The sequence below is a fragment of the Leguminivora glycinivorella genome, chromosome 16 (assembly GCF_023078275.1).
Source record: "Leguminivora glycinivorella isolate SPB_JAAS2020 chromosome 16, LegGlyc_1.1, whole genome shotgun sequence".
NCBI classification, from domain to species: domain Eukaryota; kingdom Metazoa; phylum Arthropoda; class Insecta; order Lepidoptera; family Tortricidae; genus Leguminivora; species Leguminivora glycinivorella.
The window spans coordinates 10,350,092-10,368,459 of NC_062986.1; the positions used below are offsets into that span (position 1 = coordinate 10,350,092).

General features: G+C 39.1%; 1 protein-coding gene across 1 annotated transcript in view; it reads right to left on the minus strand.

The window, feature by feature from the left end:
* The window catches only part of LOC125234517 (synaptic vesicle membrane protein VAT-1 homolog-like), a 40,353-nt gene that overhangs the window by 11,900 nt on the left and 10,085 nt on the right, over positions 1-18,368 (minus strand). Inside the window, 4 exon segments of the mRNA XM_048140784.1 lie at positions 1,985-2,136; positions 3,479-3,597; positions 3,600-3,693; positions 6,551-6,680. Coding sequence (XP_047996741.1) covers positions 1,985-2,136; positions 3,479-3,597; positions 3,600-3,693; positions 6,551-6,680 — 495 coding nt within the window.

Here is an 18,368-nt window from a genome sequence, read left to right on the forward strand (position 1 = left end):
TTCTGTATCTCTACTCGCATTGCTGCTGCGATTCTAAAATATTTAATATCCATATATTATGAATATTCAATAAATCATACAATGACATTTGTGATGTGACATGGATGTCAGATGTCACTGGATGTCACATCTGTTGGCACAATGATTGCATTTTGTTGAACGTATTTGAGCTCAACATATAGGTTTATTATCACTAAGTATATTATATTAATGAACAACGAAACGGATGTGACATTTTCCTAGTCCACCAACGTCATCTAGTCATTTTATTTGGCAATAGTTAGACAACATGCGAACAAACTTAGCCAGCGAAGCGATCACAACTACGTCGAGGCCGACCAAAAAATATAATTTGTAAAAATTATGTTTTGAGCCAATATTTTGATATTAAAATAAAGTTTTTTGATAGTTATTCATAGTATAATATAAAAACAAGTAAACATATGTGTGAAAATATGTTTTTTTCCACTCCCGGGTTACGAAACAACGCCATCTAGTTTTAAAGCAAAAACTAAGCTTTTTTCAGGGGTACGCTTTTTTGTATGGGCTATATCAGTCTAGTATTAAATGGTCCTTGTTATATATCATCAAAAATGACAAAAAATATTATCCCAACACATGTGAAATTCAACACGATTTATAAGCCCACACATAAAAATATTTTAATGCGATTTAAAACGCTATAAAACAGCAAAAGAGTTCGTAGGTATCTGATATTTGATAAATCCGGCGTCGCGCTAACACAAACAAGGGATTAGGGGCAGAAGGGCCGCTGATCTGGTTATTATTTTTAGCGCCTATGTTTCATCCCTTCATTTTTAGAATTCACTAACGCGTCGCGTGATTCAGATCTATACATTGTTAATACGTGCAGTACTATTGAAAATATTTCACGATTGAGTGAGGATACTTGATTCTCACTTGTATAATAAATGCAGAGAATCTCTGTCTGTCTAGTAGGTACATTATACCTACGCAAATACATATAAGTAGGTGTACTTCTCGTCTGGAGATAACGTCTACGGGAAGAATGCTTTCTTGTATCGATTTTTAGGGTTCCGTAGTCAACTAGGAACCCTTATAGTTTCGCCATGTCTGTCTGTCCGTCCGTCCGTCCGTCCGCGGATAATCTCAGTAACCGTAAGCACTAGAAAGCTGAAATTTGGTACCAATATGTATATCAATCACGTTAACAAAGTGCAAAAATAAAAAATGGAAAAAAATGTTTTATTAGGTAGGGTACCCCCCCTACATGTAAAGTGGGGGCTGATATTTTTTTTCATTCCAACCCCAACGTGTGATATATTGTTGGATAGGTATTTAAAAATGAATAAGGGTTTACTAAGATCGTTTTTTGATAATATTAATATTTTCGGAAATAATCACTCCTAAAGGAAAAAAAAGTGCGTCCCCCCCCTCTAACTTTTGAACCATATGTTTAAAAAATATGAAAAAAATCACAAAAGTAGAACTTTATAAAGACTTTCTAGGAAAATTGTTTTGAACTTGATAGGTTCAGTAGTTTTTGAGAAAAATACGGAAAACTACGGAACCCTACACTGAGCGTGGCCCGACACGCTCTTGGCCGGTTTTTATTCTACGCTGACAAAGATGTGGGCAAAGGGTGGGCTATATTTAATAATTTTAATAAACCTGCAGGTATAACACGGCTACAGAGAAAAATCTATACGGTAGGTAGTAATAGACAAATGTGTAAAGCGATATTGCTGAACATAACGCAACGTTAACTTAGTTACTGGCCCCGTAGCCCAATGGCATTTCTGCAAAGCGAAACGCCGCAGAAATGTAGTCTGGCTCTGTCGCGCCAATATGCAAGAGCGATAGAGATAGATAGCTACGAAAGAGATATTATCGTGAGCGTTTGTGTATTCGGCTACGCAAACTGAACTCCATTTCGGTGATTTAAATGCCCACCGGTGATTATCTAAATCTTTAGAAATCCACAAACACAAGCAACACTCACTTCCTGACTTCGCTGGTGTAGTCGCTGCCGCGCTCGAGCAGGTGATCGATGTTGTTGTTGTTGGCCTTCAGGGCCTCGTGCTTCGTCTTCGAGCACACGCCGAACACCGTCACGTTGTCCACGGTCTTCGCCAGCTGCGCTACTGCTTGACCCTGGAGGTATAACACACGATTATTGTCCTGATCCCTATAAAATTTGGCAAATTGTTCCACCGTGAAACAACACTGAAATGGTCGAATCGTTATTATTTGCTATCAGATAACTAAAGTAAGACAGTGAAATTTAGGAGGATATTTTCATAACTTCAGCAATTGTTAAGAGTGACAATAATACAATAAAATATATTTCAATCCGTGTGGGAAAGTTTATATAGCCCCATATACCGCATGGTCGTCATACGGGTGAGAGCGTTCCGCAACGTTCGCAATTGAATTCTCATGTTCAGCCTAATCGAATCACGGCGTAATTGACACTTGGCATAAAGTGGTTCATAATATCCGACCGGCAGGGGACAATTATGGAAGAGAAGAAGTTTCTGCGGCATCACCCTTTGTAAACCCATTAGGCGGATTGCCGTTAGTTTAAAATTGATACCTCTATTGGACAGACGTAGTAATTGATTGGACCCCACCCAAAGTTAGCCTTTCGCAGGAGAGGTCATTGACGCGAAGGGTTGAGTGACGTCACGGGCGGAAGCGGCGAGATTCCTAAGCAAGCAAGAGTTTTTCACCCAATTTAGAGCAGCAATTAGAGAACTAGTTGGATTGTTTGCACAGCTATTATGAAGTTCACATACGCGCCGACAGTTCTCGGAAGATTTAAACTTGCTACCGAGCTTTGAAGACGTAACAATGCAAAGTTAAACATCTGACGAGAATCTTTTTAATCTCCGTTTTGTATTTGTTAAGATAAACGTTTATTTATTTTCTAATGTTCGAGAAGCGTTTGAAGCAACTAAAAACGGCTTAGATATTTTCAAATAAAGAAAATATTTAGTGGCAATCAAAGTTAAACACAGCTAAATCTAATCCGTGGCGCTAGCTGCTCTTGATTGCAACAGCGGGATGTTTGCCAATCTGGTGCCTAATCTTAGGAAACGGTAAACCCAGGTAACCTCCGTTAAACTAGACAGCCGCAAAGCGTAGTATAGATTTTAGATTGAGAGACGATAGTAAAGAGAAATCTCCACGAAGTTTTACTCGGGGAATTATTACATTTTACAGAAAACTGTAGATTAAACTAAACTGTTTTCTGTTTGTTTTCATTATTAGTCATTTATTCATGTAGATACATCTTGAGGTCACTATCATCCATCCAATATATGCACCGCAATATATCCTGCACCTTGACCTAAACTGTCACTCATGCGAGTCATGCAGTTGTAAACTTGTAAGCATCCTAATGTCTTGAGCCCAATCATCAATATTGGCTAAGGGTACCGTGTACACACAGACCCCAGCTCCACCCAGGCTTTGTATAGAAATGTGAACTTACCACGCCGCCGCCAGCAGAGTGGACGAGCAGACTCTTGCCGGGCGCGAGGTTAGCCATCTCGAAGAGCAGCAGGTACGCCACTACATAGTTGGTGGTGACGGCGACGGCGTCCAGGGCGTCATGCCGGCGGGCAGAGCGTACACATACTGCGCGGGGACCGACACCAGCTCGGCCCAGGCTTTGTACTCCGGCAGGGCCACCACCTGGTCGCCGACCTGGACAAAAGGCAAAATATCCATATAAAAACATACTTAAGTTAACATATGCAACGATATATAGAAACGTCTGCGAGCGACACTACATATTTTCAAATTAAAGGAAAAATGGAAAAGTTCACACCTCCGGCAGGACTCGAACCTGCGACCTGTGGTTAGCCAGAGCAATCGCTATGACCAACTTAGCCACGCACTTAGCAGGCATCCGTGGCTATTCATATCCATACTAATATTATAAATGGGAAAGTGTGTGTGTCTGTTTGTTTGTCCGTCTTTCACGGCAAAACAGAGCGACGAATCGACGCGATTTTTTAGGTGGAGATATTTGAAGGGACGGAGAGTGACATAGCCTACTTTTTTGTCTCTTTCTAACGCGAGCGAAGCCGCGAGCAAAAGCTAATATGGCTATATATTGTTTTCCAAAACAAAAGAATCGAGATACTTCGAGTGAAATAAGGGCATTTCACCATAAATTCGTCCTTATTGCATATGAAGCATGACATGGACTGAATGGAGGACATGTGGCATGGAACCCTATGCGTGTTAATTACACTTCTTATGTACTGTAGTGATTAACAATTTAAAAACAAGGTAATAAATTCTTCGTAACAATTATGAATTAAATCTAAAGAAAATTAATTTACCGTCAATTATTATTAGTAATTACTATTATATTATCATCCGTTTAGTAAGTCTGTATTTTTTGTAATAATCATGCAATAAAAGTAATTAAAGCCTATTTAGACGTCAATCAAGAATAAATAAATAATGAATAGGAATTCACTACGATGTAAACATAATTCACTTTTAATGTTCACAACAACTTCTAGTGTTAACGTGTTAGCGTGAAATTTACGGTATCATAACTACCGTAACGACCTAGTATATAGATAAAATCTTAAAACAGACTGTTCTAATGTTTTAATTGATATCCATGTCCGCTGCCGCTACCTACCATTGATTTTAATCATCATCCATCCTGTTATCTTCCCAATTACGTATTTTAGTTTTTAATTAATTGTTTCAGAACAAGAGAGAAACTCCAAGCATTTATGAGTTATCATGCTATGAAAAGGTTTCCTGTGTCGAATTGCTGCCGAATATTCAAACAATTGTTGGATATTTGATTGCGGAAAACCAATACAAAATATTCCCAATTAATAATACAAAGATACCAAAGTAATTGCGCGTTTGAGAGAGAAAAACCGACAAAATATTTGTTTGAAACAAGGTTGTTTATATTTTGGGTATCGACATCTTTATACTTGTCTTATTATATTAAGCAATGACCAAAATCACTACCACCAAATACTTAAGTGAACAAAACTTGTAAATAGGTAGGCAGTGAGAAAAACCATTCCTACGTAAACCGCTATAACTTGTGAATAAACACCTAGCACACAGTGATTATGTGGTGATAATTGCTATTAAATAGTATGCTTATTGATTTTGATTTATCACCGCAATGGAGTAAAATATGCAAGTGTGGTCCCCCACGCGCGTGGCGATCGCTGGACCAGAGACGAGGCAACAATAAAGATTGGCATAGAATGTAAGATGCAAGCCTCAGGGTTTATTTTTAATTATTTGAAGAATTTAGATTAACAGCTGGATTAAAATAAACGTAAGCAAACTGGTAGTCAGAATTTCATATCTGCTGCATAATTAAGTTGCAATTATTGTTCTAGTAACGCATTAACTTCCTCTGTTTGACATATTTAAGCATATCTCATCCGTTTCAACCTAAGAGAGTTTGGATAGTAAGGTTGGGAAGGATAGAGTAGAGTGCTATATAAATTACATCAGTAATACCTCGCTTAGTCGCCACTTGATGAAAGCACAATCAATTAAGAGGACGACTCTCGGTTCGAATTAACGTTCTATTTTAATAGTTATCTGTCTTTGGCTTTGGATGTACATTGTACATATTTATAATGGAAACGTGTTATTTGCTTTCATCCATTTGCTTACCTTGGTAAGTGTTCGTTAGGTAATTGACATTAAATTTACTGAGTTATTTGCTGAGCCTTAAGTAGGTTAATAACTTGGTTTAATCTGCTTGCTTAAGTCATTTTTAGCTCCGGCGACACAAAAGGGCGTGGTGCATGATAATTGAGTTTAAGTAAATATTATTGAGCTGTGGATTGTCAATATGTGCCCATAATTATAAATAAACCCATAAGACGCAATAAAAATAAATGTGCGGAAGTCATAGCTCCATGGTACCCCAAGGCTGTATGTAACGGCCTCTGAAGACAAAGAGATTTGCATCGACATATTGCAATAAAATTAAAATTTTGAAAAAACCCCGACCGCGACATAGTAGACCGATTTTCATGAAACATGGCTAAGAACACTCCCGATTAACTCAGCTTTCTGACAAAAAAAACTAAATCTAAATCGGTTCATCCGTTCAAGAGCTACGATGCCACAGACAGACACACACAAAGACGACAGACAAACAAACAGACAGACAGACAGACAGACACGTCAAACTTATAACACCCCGTCGTTTTTGCGTCGGGGGTTAAAAAGTAAATACATATTTAGAAAACGTACCTACCTACATCGCGATCGGGTTTGTCTAAAATACGAGTACGAGCAAATATTTCGTAATTATAATTACGCACACAATTTTTGAGCAAACTATGTACTTATTTGCATGATGCCAAGCCGGGAAAGAAATGTAAGCATAGCACACTACATTTTTTTATTCCAGCGGAGCTTCTGTAGTACACTAAATAAATTGGTAAAAGGTCTGGACGCAATTCAGCGATTGCGGGATTTAAGTTCCGTCGGAATCGTAAAATTTTCCATTTATTCCTTTATAAAATACGTATCAGAAGGAAATTCATACCTTGAAGTTGGTGACGCCCTCGCCAACCTGTTCGATCTCTCCCGCGCACTCGAAGCCGAGGATGAACGGGGTCTTGGGCGGCGAGTCGATGGCGCCCTGTCGCACGATCAGATCCTGGAAGTTCAGCCCACTGGAACAATGGAGAGGGCATGTTAGTAAACAATACGTGGAATACCTTACACTGGCACTGGTCCCACCAAAAACGATGAGCTATTAGGCTTGTGTAGGACATGTACTAATAGTACAAAAGACACGATTCCCTGCACTGTACTAGACCGAACTACTCCCAAATGATTCTGATTTTTTTTTTCTAGTAGGGGCGGCTCACTCCACGATCCTTTCGCCGCGCTACAAGTACATGCCGGCGGCCGCGAGTTCGCGGCCCATTCAGTGGCGACGACCTTCGCGCGGCGCAATAGAATTCAATGTCGTCTGCATGCGTGCGGTCCGTTAGTTAATGTAGGTAAGAATTTAGAATGGCGGCGTTTTGTGAACATCAAAGGAGTGAGCCTTCTGTACTTGTACTATTATATATTCTGTGTCTCTAGTACATTTAGTACACTCACACACGCGCAACAGAATGGGAGCGAAAGGAGCGAAGAGCCGAGGAGTGACAATGACAGCGAAGCGATCCGTGTGATCCTACCGAAACCGACCGAGAGCGCGCGAAAACGGCCGATCAGCTCTCGGCTAGTACGAGCGAACGTTACTGTACGCCATATGCACAATTTATCTCTCGCTCTCTCGGTGTACTACTGTCCTAAATGTCCTAAAAGAACGAACTAGTACACTTCGGAGATCGTACTAGTTGGGAGCGATCTTTTCAGTGAACGAGCAGGCACGATAAACGAACAAAAGATAGTCACTCCCATGTAAATAAAAGAGACGCGATGATTGCGATGACGCCGATGACACTAGCCGCGTCGAATCGAGTTCTCATACATTTGAATACGGTTCGACGCGTCGATAATGGACGCAGTTTCATAAGAAATGCAGAAAGCGAATTAACGAGGCTCGATCGAGCCTAGTGGAAGCCAGGCTTTATAGTTCGTTGCCGAGCGATGAACTATCAGTGCCTCAACGATAAGGTGAGACAAAAGATCTTATTTTATGAGGACTAAATAATCAAAGTAAGGATAATTCATATAATTTCGACTGAACATATTAGTTTGATGCGCCTTGGTGTTAAGCTTGCGATTGTTGATGAGTTCGCATTACGATTATCACGAGTGACCGTATCAGACTGCAGGCTTGGCTCGCATTCGTGGTGCCAACATTTTTGGTGCCCGTATGCCTTCTTTACGAATTAATAGAAGTCAATGGAAGGAAAATGTAGGGTTACTTTTCGGTACACACCGCCGCATTTTATAAGTATAGGTATGCTTGTCTGATCATAAGCCGAAACAAAAACAATGCCTTCCATATCATGTATAAAGATAGCCCATTAACGTTTCAAAGGATTACATTTTTGTTTTAGAGCTTGAGGGCAAAGATACTGCTAAATAAGTTTTAAAAGGGTTTACTCATACACGGAAACAAAGACAATTAAACCCTTGCCATGTTAGCTTAACTGTTTCACACCATTCCCTTTTTTAGATTAGACCCTTGATTTAACCCCACGTTTTTAATGATTTCAACCCCTTAGAGATTTGACATTTTGATTTTGTACTAGAATTCTTTTGAATATCTGATCGGCTTTTGTTTACGACCATTGTATGCAATAAGGGTTGATTTAATTATTTAATTTGGGTGTAAAAGTTATATATGTATTTAGAAATAATGTTAAAGAATTCAGTATTTTAGCAAAGTCGGATTCTTTCAAATGAGAATACGTTGAATTATATAAATAGGTTAGATCCAATACTAACACTACATTAAAGCATCCACATGAACCCTTTAACATCTCAAGTTATCTGGAACGGTGCAAGCCACTGCCCTACACAATGAGAGTTGCTCATCGTGTACAGTGCACTGTTTGTTCAATCGTACATGAGGCGGTTTAACTTTATCGTGCAACGATTTAATAAAACTGGTAATTAACGGAGTGGGGCATGGAATGCGGCAGCCATTTGTTATTATGCCAGAGGCGCAAGCGGCATAAAGATACCCACATTTAAATATTTAACGCTGACGTATCAATCAACATCAATATGGAGGCCCTACTGCGTCTTACTATTGTTATGCAGTGTAATAAGTCTTCACGCACATCACCTTCATGTGCACTAGTAGGTCACTTGGTTTGTCGCTCATTTTTAAAATGCCAACTTGTTTGATTTTTTGGGAGAGGAGATGATTAAGGTTTGAAGTGCCTATAGTATTGGAAGGAGATTACATAAACAATAGGTACGTAAGTGGGGGGAAAATATAACGAACGAGGTGCACAGGAAGTCCAGTCGAACATAAGTTTAGAAGTCAGTAGATCAAACTAAAGATAAGGTAATGTAAGATCGTAAGTCTGTATTAGGAACTCGGAACAATAGCTGAGAAACAACGTGAATGGCGATTTGTCCATCGACAAGAGCAAGTCTATTAAATTTATGAATGGGACGATGACTCGTCTGCGTCTTTAAAATAGAGACTATAACAAACTTATGAAAGTTATAAAACATTTATAGATCCCTTTACTATTCTATTCTATTACTTCTGGAGGACGAATGGGTTTCGTGTAACCTGTTCCAGTTTTTTCCTGACGCTCTTCAATTTGATGTGAATATTTGATCGAATGAGCTATAAAGATAATATATGCTTAAATATTCAGTAAAAGCAGCGTCTGCGTCATAGCCCCAGATTGCGAGTGTTTAGTTTATACGCACGGAGCACGGATCGGAAGCACCGTGGAGGCTAATCGTATAACTGTTTTCAGGAACCTGTTTCAAGTGTATCGCAAACAAATCACGATTTCTTGCAATAGAGTCTAGAGAAAATATATCGGATCTTCGATTTCTAATTATAAACAATTTACAGGCATTGAAAAAATAATTTTCTGGTACATAATTTATAGTTGCTCTGCTAACTATCGGTAATTTTCGAACCTAAAAGCAAATTATCCGTCTTCCATCATATAATCTTTAGCCAGTGCACGAATATAAATTCCTCGGCAATACATTACAACCTTCAGGTGTCGATCGATATAGTAGATGTGTTAATTAATGAATATGTAACAACAGTCATGCACGCTGTAGATTGTTTGGCGCGGTGCGTGCCACGCGTTACAAGCACAAACCGCGCAGTGGCCGCCGTAATCGATCCTTGCGTCCCCTTGCGACATCTAGTCTGTATGACTTATATTATACTTGTCTGTGTCACAGCAATCGCATCATCGAGTCGATGACTCGGAAGAACTAGTATAAAAGAGCTCTTTGATGACATGTAGTTATTAGGGATCAAAAGTTCATGTTGCAATAGCTATGGACTTGCAAGTTGCACCGCGCTCTGAATACACTTATTGATCACGTCTACTATGTTACGTCTTCAATAGCAATGTATACATATTAGGGTATGGCCGCATACTTGCATGTCTGAATTAACTGTCAATCTTACTATAATTATTTTCTAGCTGTATATTAAAATAATAAATTAGCAACCGTTAGATATATAGGAACGGGAACGGAGTAATAGAGATTAGTAGCTATCCATAACAAAACAAAAGAAGGTGAAAAGGTTCAAAAGAAAAGAAGGATCGAGAAAAACACGACGCTGAGAATGTTATCAATAAATTAATAATGATCTTTTCACATAGTGTACCGTGTACCTTATTATTCCAAAAAGAAATAAAAGCTTAATCTGAAGATCAAAAAACATTTTAGACATCCAAAATGGCGCATACTAATTTAAGTGTCGTCAGGAATATACATGTAAATGAACCCAAAATTCTATTTTCAAAGGGTTGTGATCTGAAGGGCCGTAAACATATCTCATGCGCTGTTAGCTAAACAAGTCATTCATTTCCATGGCCCCGGCTAACACTTGCTGTATTTTCATAATCGCAAATGCGATTAGAATGTCGAATAATAGTCTCACATTTACTAACACAGTCGGGAGCAGTGTTTACGTATATATTAATTTTACTGCCATAGGCCGCTGTTGTTTAAACAATTAGCCACGCTTTTTATAAATTTAACGCGCCTTTTACTGCGAGTGAGAGTCGTAAACCCTAAAACAGCTATTGGAGCTAAATCATTGCACACCTAACTAGGAAGTGGCAGCTAAGCCAAAAATACCCCTTCGCACATAATGCACCCAGAAGTTCCTACTCCTACAATGTAGTACCTAACTGGTTGGTTTTCCCAATCCAATTTGTTTCGCGTGTTTACGATCCAATTGCGACTGGATATCGTATAACAAGGATTCCAGGTTGTTTCGAGCTCTTATTTAGGTACAGTCCCCTATTTTTCAGTACTTTAATTACCTAGGATTTTAGTCTTGAACCTTGGAAATGAGATAATTTCTTGTAAGATTATGATCTAACAAAACATTGTATAGATCGTATTAGATTGTCGTTTGTTTACACATTTTTAGGGTTCCGTAGTCAACTAGGAACCCTTATAGTTTCGCCATGTCTGTCTGTCCGTCCGTCCGTCCGTCCGTCCGTCCGTCCGCGGATAATCTCAGTAACCGTTAGCACTAGAAAGCTGAAATTTGGTACCAATATGTATATCAATCACGTCAACAAAGTGCAAAAATAAAAAATGGAAAAAAATGTTTTATTAGGGTACCCCCCTACATGTAAAGTGGGGGTTGATATTTTTTTCATTCCAACCCCAACGTGTGATATATTGTTGGATAGGTATTTAAAAATGAATAAGGGTTTACTAAAATCGTTTTTTGATAATATTAATATTTTCGGAAATAATCGCTCCTAAAAGAAAAAAAAGTGCGTCCCCCCCCCTCTAACTTTTGAACCATATGTTTAAAAAATATGAAAAATTTTTATTTTGTAATGATGTTTAATTGCATAAAGTGATATCAATGCAGTCTAGGGGCAATAATGCAATACGCCCCCCTCGTGCTTGGAGCATGCAGCGACCCCACAATAGTCAACATTAATGCATTAAAGCTTCGTAATTCGGAATAATTACGGCGACATCGGAGTCGCCCGGCCGTACGCACTAGTTCGGTTCCCTGTCCGCGCCCGCATGCTTTTTATTGGGTGAATTGGACGCGGGCACTATCGTTTTATAATCAAAAAAACTTTGTACCATATCGACGACTCCTGGGGCCCACATTGCTCCGGAATGTTAAGCCGAGATAATCTGTCGAGCCTCGTATCGAATTTTACACACGCTACCTGACCGCTTACTCGTATTCAACAGACTTGAATGGCTTCCTTTAACAACAATAGTCGGTAATGCGCACCTTATACGCAGGTAGGAGACTTTTTGTTATTAATCCGTAAAATTACTGACGCATTGTCACAAAAGTTTTAATCCGTATTTACGAGGCACAGTTTTTAAATTCCCGGATTGTATCACGATATTATAAATTAAACTTGAAGTTTTGGGCACTCGTGGTTAAGCGGTTGTTGCTAGTTGCGTGTCAACAAGAGTTTAAGCTTGTGTCAAGGCCCCAACCCCCGGTCGTCGACTGTTCCAATTCCCCGAGCCCCTGAGCGAATTACCATGAGACTTGTGCCAACAACCCTGTCCTCCTTCGCCTATCTTAATTACCTGCTATTTCCATATCCTTTTATAGATAAAATTTACCCGATTAACGCCAGTTTCAAGTTTTATGCTACTGCTTGCTGCCACCTAAATTTGGTTTTTTTTGTGTATTAAAAATTAAAATCAAGCCGCTTGTTTCGTTGTTTTGAAAAACAATGACGTGGCAAATTCTAAGTTACGTTACGGACCATTAAAAGTTCCAACCACCCAGAGACCAGCCCATTAGAGCTGCCTCTTAATTGCAGTTCAGTGTCCACGTTCATGTTATCCTGAAGTTTCGTTAAAACAACGTTAAACAATTTAATATCGGATGAGTAATCCTCGCGGGGTGAGTAATTGTAGATTGCATTGGGGTTGAAACGGCGTCGCGACGTCGCGCCGCCGGTAGGCGAGGCAGACACGATCGACCTGCACCGACATGGGGTGATATTTTTAACCTCGGCCCTATAGTACAGCCTAGGCCCTAGGTCACCTACATAAGTTCCTCGGGGGAAATAATTATTCTCGGAATCATGGAATCTATTAGTATTTCGTTTATATAGAAGGTAAATATGTAGGTGTGTAAACCACCATTAATACTGTTAATTGATGTGAAACAGACGGTATTCAAGACAAGTTAGGTACTCTAACAAAAGTAACTTGGCTTGTAAAAGTAAGTATTCAGTCGGTAATTAAATTTGAAGTCGTTTAACGCTCGCGTAACTTCGAAATTCAATTAAGGCGCCTTTGAATAGTGGATAACTTACGTCAAAAACACACTGTTCAGTTAAGTGACGAAGTAAGCCACTGCTTAAAATAGAATCCAAATTAGTAAAATTAGTAATAGAAATTTGTAAGTTGGCCGAGTCTTCTAGTGGTTTTCTATTAGTCACAATAGATTAACAGAACTATTGTCTTCTTTGCGAGCATAGTAGCCGTTACTGTTGGTATAAATTTCGTAGCGTTCACGGTGAAGGAATTTGCGCAAGTCGGATGTCGAGCGTCACGTTCCATTGCGCTTCGGCGAAATCCTTCCAGCCGCTACTGGCGCCCGCGCGATATTGCATCTCCAATTTTACTTTCATTTTCGATACGAGCATTCCAGGCGACAATCGGGAAGGTTAATGTAATCGAAAACGTTGAGGCGGAAGACTTTAATTTATAAGCCCCATCGTCGCCTGTTAAAAAGAACGAAAAAGGAACGTCAAAGTACTTAAATCTTTCACTATCATGCATCGTTATTCGAGAAGGCGGAGCATGTTTAGTGCAGAGACGTCATTGTAATGCGCCGTGGGTGCTACATAGAATGGAATGGTAAATAATGAAGGATGTTTGGCTTTAGCCTCATACTTCAAGTTCTCGGTGGAACATGTTTATCGCAAGTTACACGGTGTTATTGGTAAAGCAAACCAGTGGATCCTTGAAACTTTATTTGCATGGGATGGAATTAAGCCGCGTAATTAGTGATAATTGGGTCCAATTAGGAGAGTTGATGAATAGGCTGATGAACTGCCGAAAGATATCTTGCAGAAAAAACTTTAGGAAAATTTTAGCAGAAAATATAGATGAACTTTTTTTTGTGATATACTCGGGCACTGAATACAGCATACAAATATGTATCTACTTTTTCCTGCAGGAGTTCTATAGCCTGCAGAAGGATTTGTCGCTACCGCAAAGCTTGTTCTCTTCAGTCTGTCAAGGTGTTTTAAGTAAAGCGTCACCAAGCACTGCTATATAATAATAAAGACGTTTATTCAAAAGTTTGAACACAGGTACATTATAAAAGTACACAGGCATGCTTACAAACTAATTGAAAAGGTAGGTGGCTCAGCTAATGTCTGTGCCAGAGGGCCTCGAGGCGCAGCGGCCACAAGGACTGCCAGCAACGGACGCTGTTATTCTGCCACCACCAGATTTATAGCTAGCTAACTAATAACTAACAGTAAAAACATTAACGCCATTTCGGACAGGATAGCATAAACTGAACAAATGCAAGGTGTGTGGAATTAGGTACTATCTAAAAATATTTTTCTTAAGATGATAAAAAGAGAGATGATGTCGTAGAGTGATATTTTTAGGAATCAAGTAAAGAGCGCGAAAGAGTGGGGTACATGGGGTCAGTACAATAGGAGGGGCGGCTCACTCCGCGACTGCACGCGTGCGGTCCGTTTGTTAATGTAGGTAATAATTTAGAATGGCGGCGTTTTGTGAACTTCAAAGGAGTGAGCCTTCTGTACTTGTACTATTATATATTCTGTGACAAAACAGCATAATGGCCTCCTAATAACAAAATAAAAACCGATACATTTTAAAGAACCTGCAGTTTATGGAGGCCTTGTTTGTAATTGCAGGTTGTATAATATATCTATTCTGTTATCCCTAGTTCAGGTCTTAGCGCGCGAAGTACCTCATAAGCGCTGCAAGGCTGCAAGCATTATGCTAAGCCTTATGACATGACTGATATAGCCATAAATATAGTCTCTGCGGCGATAAATAGTTCGCAGCATATTAGCATGAGTACAAATGCACTAAAAGGAAATTCCTCACTCAAGTACTTTCTGATTCATTTGTATTCCGGTTCGACGTTGCCGAGTTAACGCACATGGTTATGCGTCTATTACGGCCACAGGAAGCTGAGTTGCTCATTCCCTCATAATACGAATATGAACAGGCTGAATCAATGTTAGCTATACACGTAACGTTATACCATCTAACTCTATTTGTGACGTTTTCGATCAAAAAGGCAGAATAGCTTCAATATGAAATCGATCTTATTGAAAACCAACAATAAGTTGGTACCTACCCTTTATATTGAAAACGTCACATGTGTTGTTTAGTAGGTAGCCTTGCCGCAGAATAATGCGTAATACCAATACTAGTCATACTTGTCTTATTAATTGCTGCAATATGACTTATGGTGAATAATTAGGGTGATACTATACAGCACGACCACGGAGAAAAAAATGTACTTTTCTGTACTTACCTTTTTATAAAAAGTACCCTCATGGTTTCGGAGTTTCGACATGGGTTGTGGTCGTGCTAGATAGGTACTCCCTGGCACGACCGCACTAAGTTTTTGAAGTAATTTACATAGTACAATTTCAAAACACTTGTTTAGTATTCATTTGACCATCAAATTAAACATAAATATAGTGTGGTCGTGCCAGGAAGTACCACCTATCTAGCACGACCACACCCCATGTCAAAACTCCGAAACCATGAGGGTATTTTTTTTAAAAAGGTAAGTACAAAAAAGTACATTTTTTTCGTGAATTTGTACGTGCCAGGGAGTACCTACCTAGCACGACCCCGGGCCCTATGTCGAAACTCCAAAATCATAAGGGTACATTTTTTTTAAACGTCAGTACAAAAAAGTACATTTTTTTTCGTGAATTTGTACCGCATCAGAATTAATAAAATCCTCCGTGGTCGTGCTGTATAGTATCACACGAATAATTAATACAGAACAGTCCGAATGTATCCTTCCTGTGTCACTAAGTTATTTTTTTATGTTATGGTGCATGATTCTATTCTGAACAAAAAATGATTTATTTATTGCCAAGAACTATTAGATTAGATTCATAAGAAATAATTGACGGGTATGAAAAGTTAAACAAGGTAAGACAAACACTGGGACAAGACAAGAGTAACACTTGTTGGGAATCTCCAAACTGTTTACTTACAACCCCAACCAGACCTTACTGAATACGAACGATGATTGTCAGCGACGATCTATTTTTCAACGATTGGCATATATTTGCAATGCAACGAAGTCCATCTAACAACTGCCATTACTATGTATTTTTAATCATAAGCATGGAATGTAAACTATGGAAATTGTCGCGTGAATAATGAAACTGTGCTAGTGTGTCACCAATAGCGTGACTGGACTTATGGACCGCATTTTTACTTAAACCGTCTAGCCGCAATTAATTAACCTTGTCCAAAAATAAACTAGAGCCATCGTGTCATCACGTATACCCTAGGGGCTAAATTTAGCTTTGCTTGAACGTAACGTAGAAAGCTTTTTCTTCCGTCTTGGAACTGATAAGGAATGCCATTAGATGTAAAAGCGTTTCCGCGGTTAATATTTTTCGGAAACTCAAAACCGCCTCTTCAAGTAGTGTGTTATTTTTCTAATTCAGTAACCAATTTAGGGATGACCAAACTGCTTGTTAGAAGCGACTTAATATCCGGTTAGCGGTTTGAGATAGCAGAGTGAATACAAACAATGTAACGCGTTGAGCGCGGCGTGACAACTCTATCGGCTTCCGATCTCTACACTCGCCGAACTGTGACTAGGGATTCCACCTATGGTGAGGTCGGAAATGAGCGGCATAGCTCACATATTTAGAGCTACATATCATGTCGGCTGTGTCCCAGTCTGGTCACTGAGTTATCATCAAACTATTAATTTTAATTTACCAAAATGATATATTTGAAAAATTCGTAAAATTTATCGTTATTACTAGTATTTAACAGATCCACAAAAATTTAAGTAGATCCTTCAATTACGAACTGCACGACTTGGCCAACATATTTATTTTGGAACACTATCTACGTTTCAAATATTTAGAAATCTTGGACAGCCCTGAGGCTGTAGGCAGTCGTCACAGTTTCATACATCATAATGGACGTACATTTCGTTATCTGCCATAATTGCGTGTACATACTCCTGCGTACTCCCGCGCCGGTATGCACGTCAGGCTCCGAGTAGCTATATGTTATGCGCAACACGTGCTTACTTCTGTGTGGCACTTAAACACATGCTTAAAAGTAAAAAAAACTTAAACGGAAGTAGGTATTCGTGATTTTCGGAATACCAAAATGTATTTTTAGGATGCCGTTCAAGGTCTTTTTTAGTCAGCATTACTTTTACGGTTTAAGAATTGGGTGAAATGGATTTAGGTTGCACTTAATTCTAATTTCAACTTCTAATGGTCCTTAAGGTTTTCGTTCGTTCACAGTACTATTTTATAGCGAGATTTCCATAGTTTTGAAAATGAACTCTTATACCTATATGTAAGTGGTTGAATAAACCGATTATTCTAAAAGTTGGTAAATGACTGTCGTCTGCGAGTAAGCCCGCCGTCGGGCGTCGGCGAATGGTGCGGCTGAAGTTTGCACGAGTTGTCTGCCAATTTCAGGAAAGGGATTAGCCATCTGTCAACGCTAGATTTGATCTCGTTTTATTACTGACACAGCGTTGAAAACTTTAGGGAGCACTATCGTTTACTATGTTACGATATAATTCTTGGAAAACAAGACCTTTTTTAATGTTTTGCATACGATGATTATGGCATCATTGTGTCGGTGCCTTGGCAGTCTTGGCACCAAAGCAAGTAATTGACGGAGGAATGTACATTTGCAACTTCATTGTTAATTAGTCACCCCACATAGCAACCGTCATACCACAAATATTCGTCGCAGTCATCTACGTTAATTGTCCCGCCAGGAAGTGACCAGCGGGTCCGGCTTGACAGTGAGGGGCCACGTATCAGGGTTCAAATCAGATATTCTGGGTATGCAAACTGACTTTGTCTTATCAGAATGTGTATAGAAGTAGAACAAATAGATTCCATGTTAATGACTCTTAGTTTTTTGTGAAAGACAAATCATAAGACTAGTAAATATTTGTCTAAGTTAGGTGTTTTGAATGGAGAAGAAATACAATGTTCAATGTACATATATTGTGATAATTTTGCGTTTAACAGGGAGTCAGCGGACAATTGATAAATAGACTGAAGTAGATATTTGTTCAAAAATACCAACATATTCGGATATGAATGTACAAAGTACTACACCTATGTAGGCTATGTATGTAACCTAGTAGTTATGTTTGGAATACTCTTACTGTAGGTATGTAACCAATATTACAAATATAGAACATCGGATGTCTACAATTACCATCACATTCATGTTTCCCCCTATGCTTACTCTAATTCCGTAGCCACGCGTGCTCTCAAACCGTCTAACAGCAACGCTATAAACAGACAAGCATTCGATTGATGAACCAACCATTAACGCTCTCAGGAGCCCGCTTACACAATAACTGATAATAACTTGACTTTGACTCAGAAGGGCTTTATTGAATCGGAATTCGGAAGTTGTAATTGCTCCGTTAGATTTCAAGTTCACGTAAAAAAGAGGCATGGCAAATTAGTACGATACGAATACTT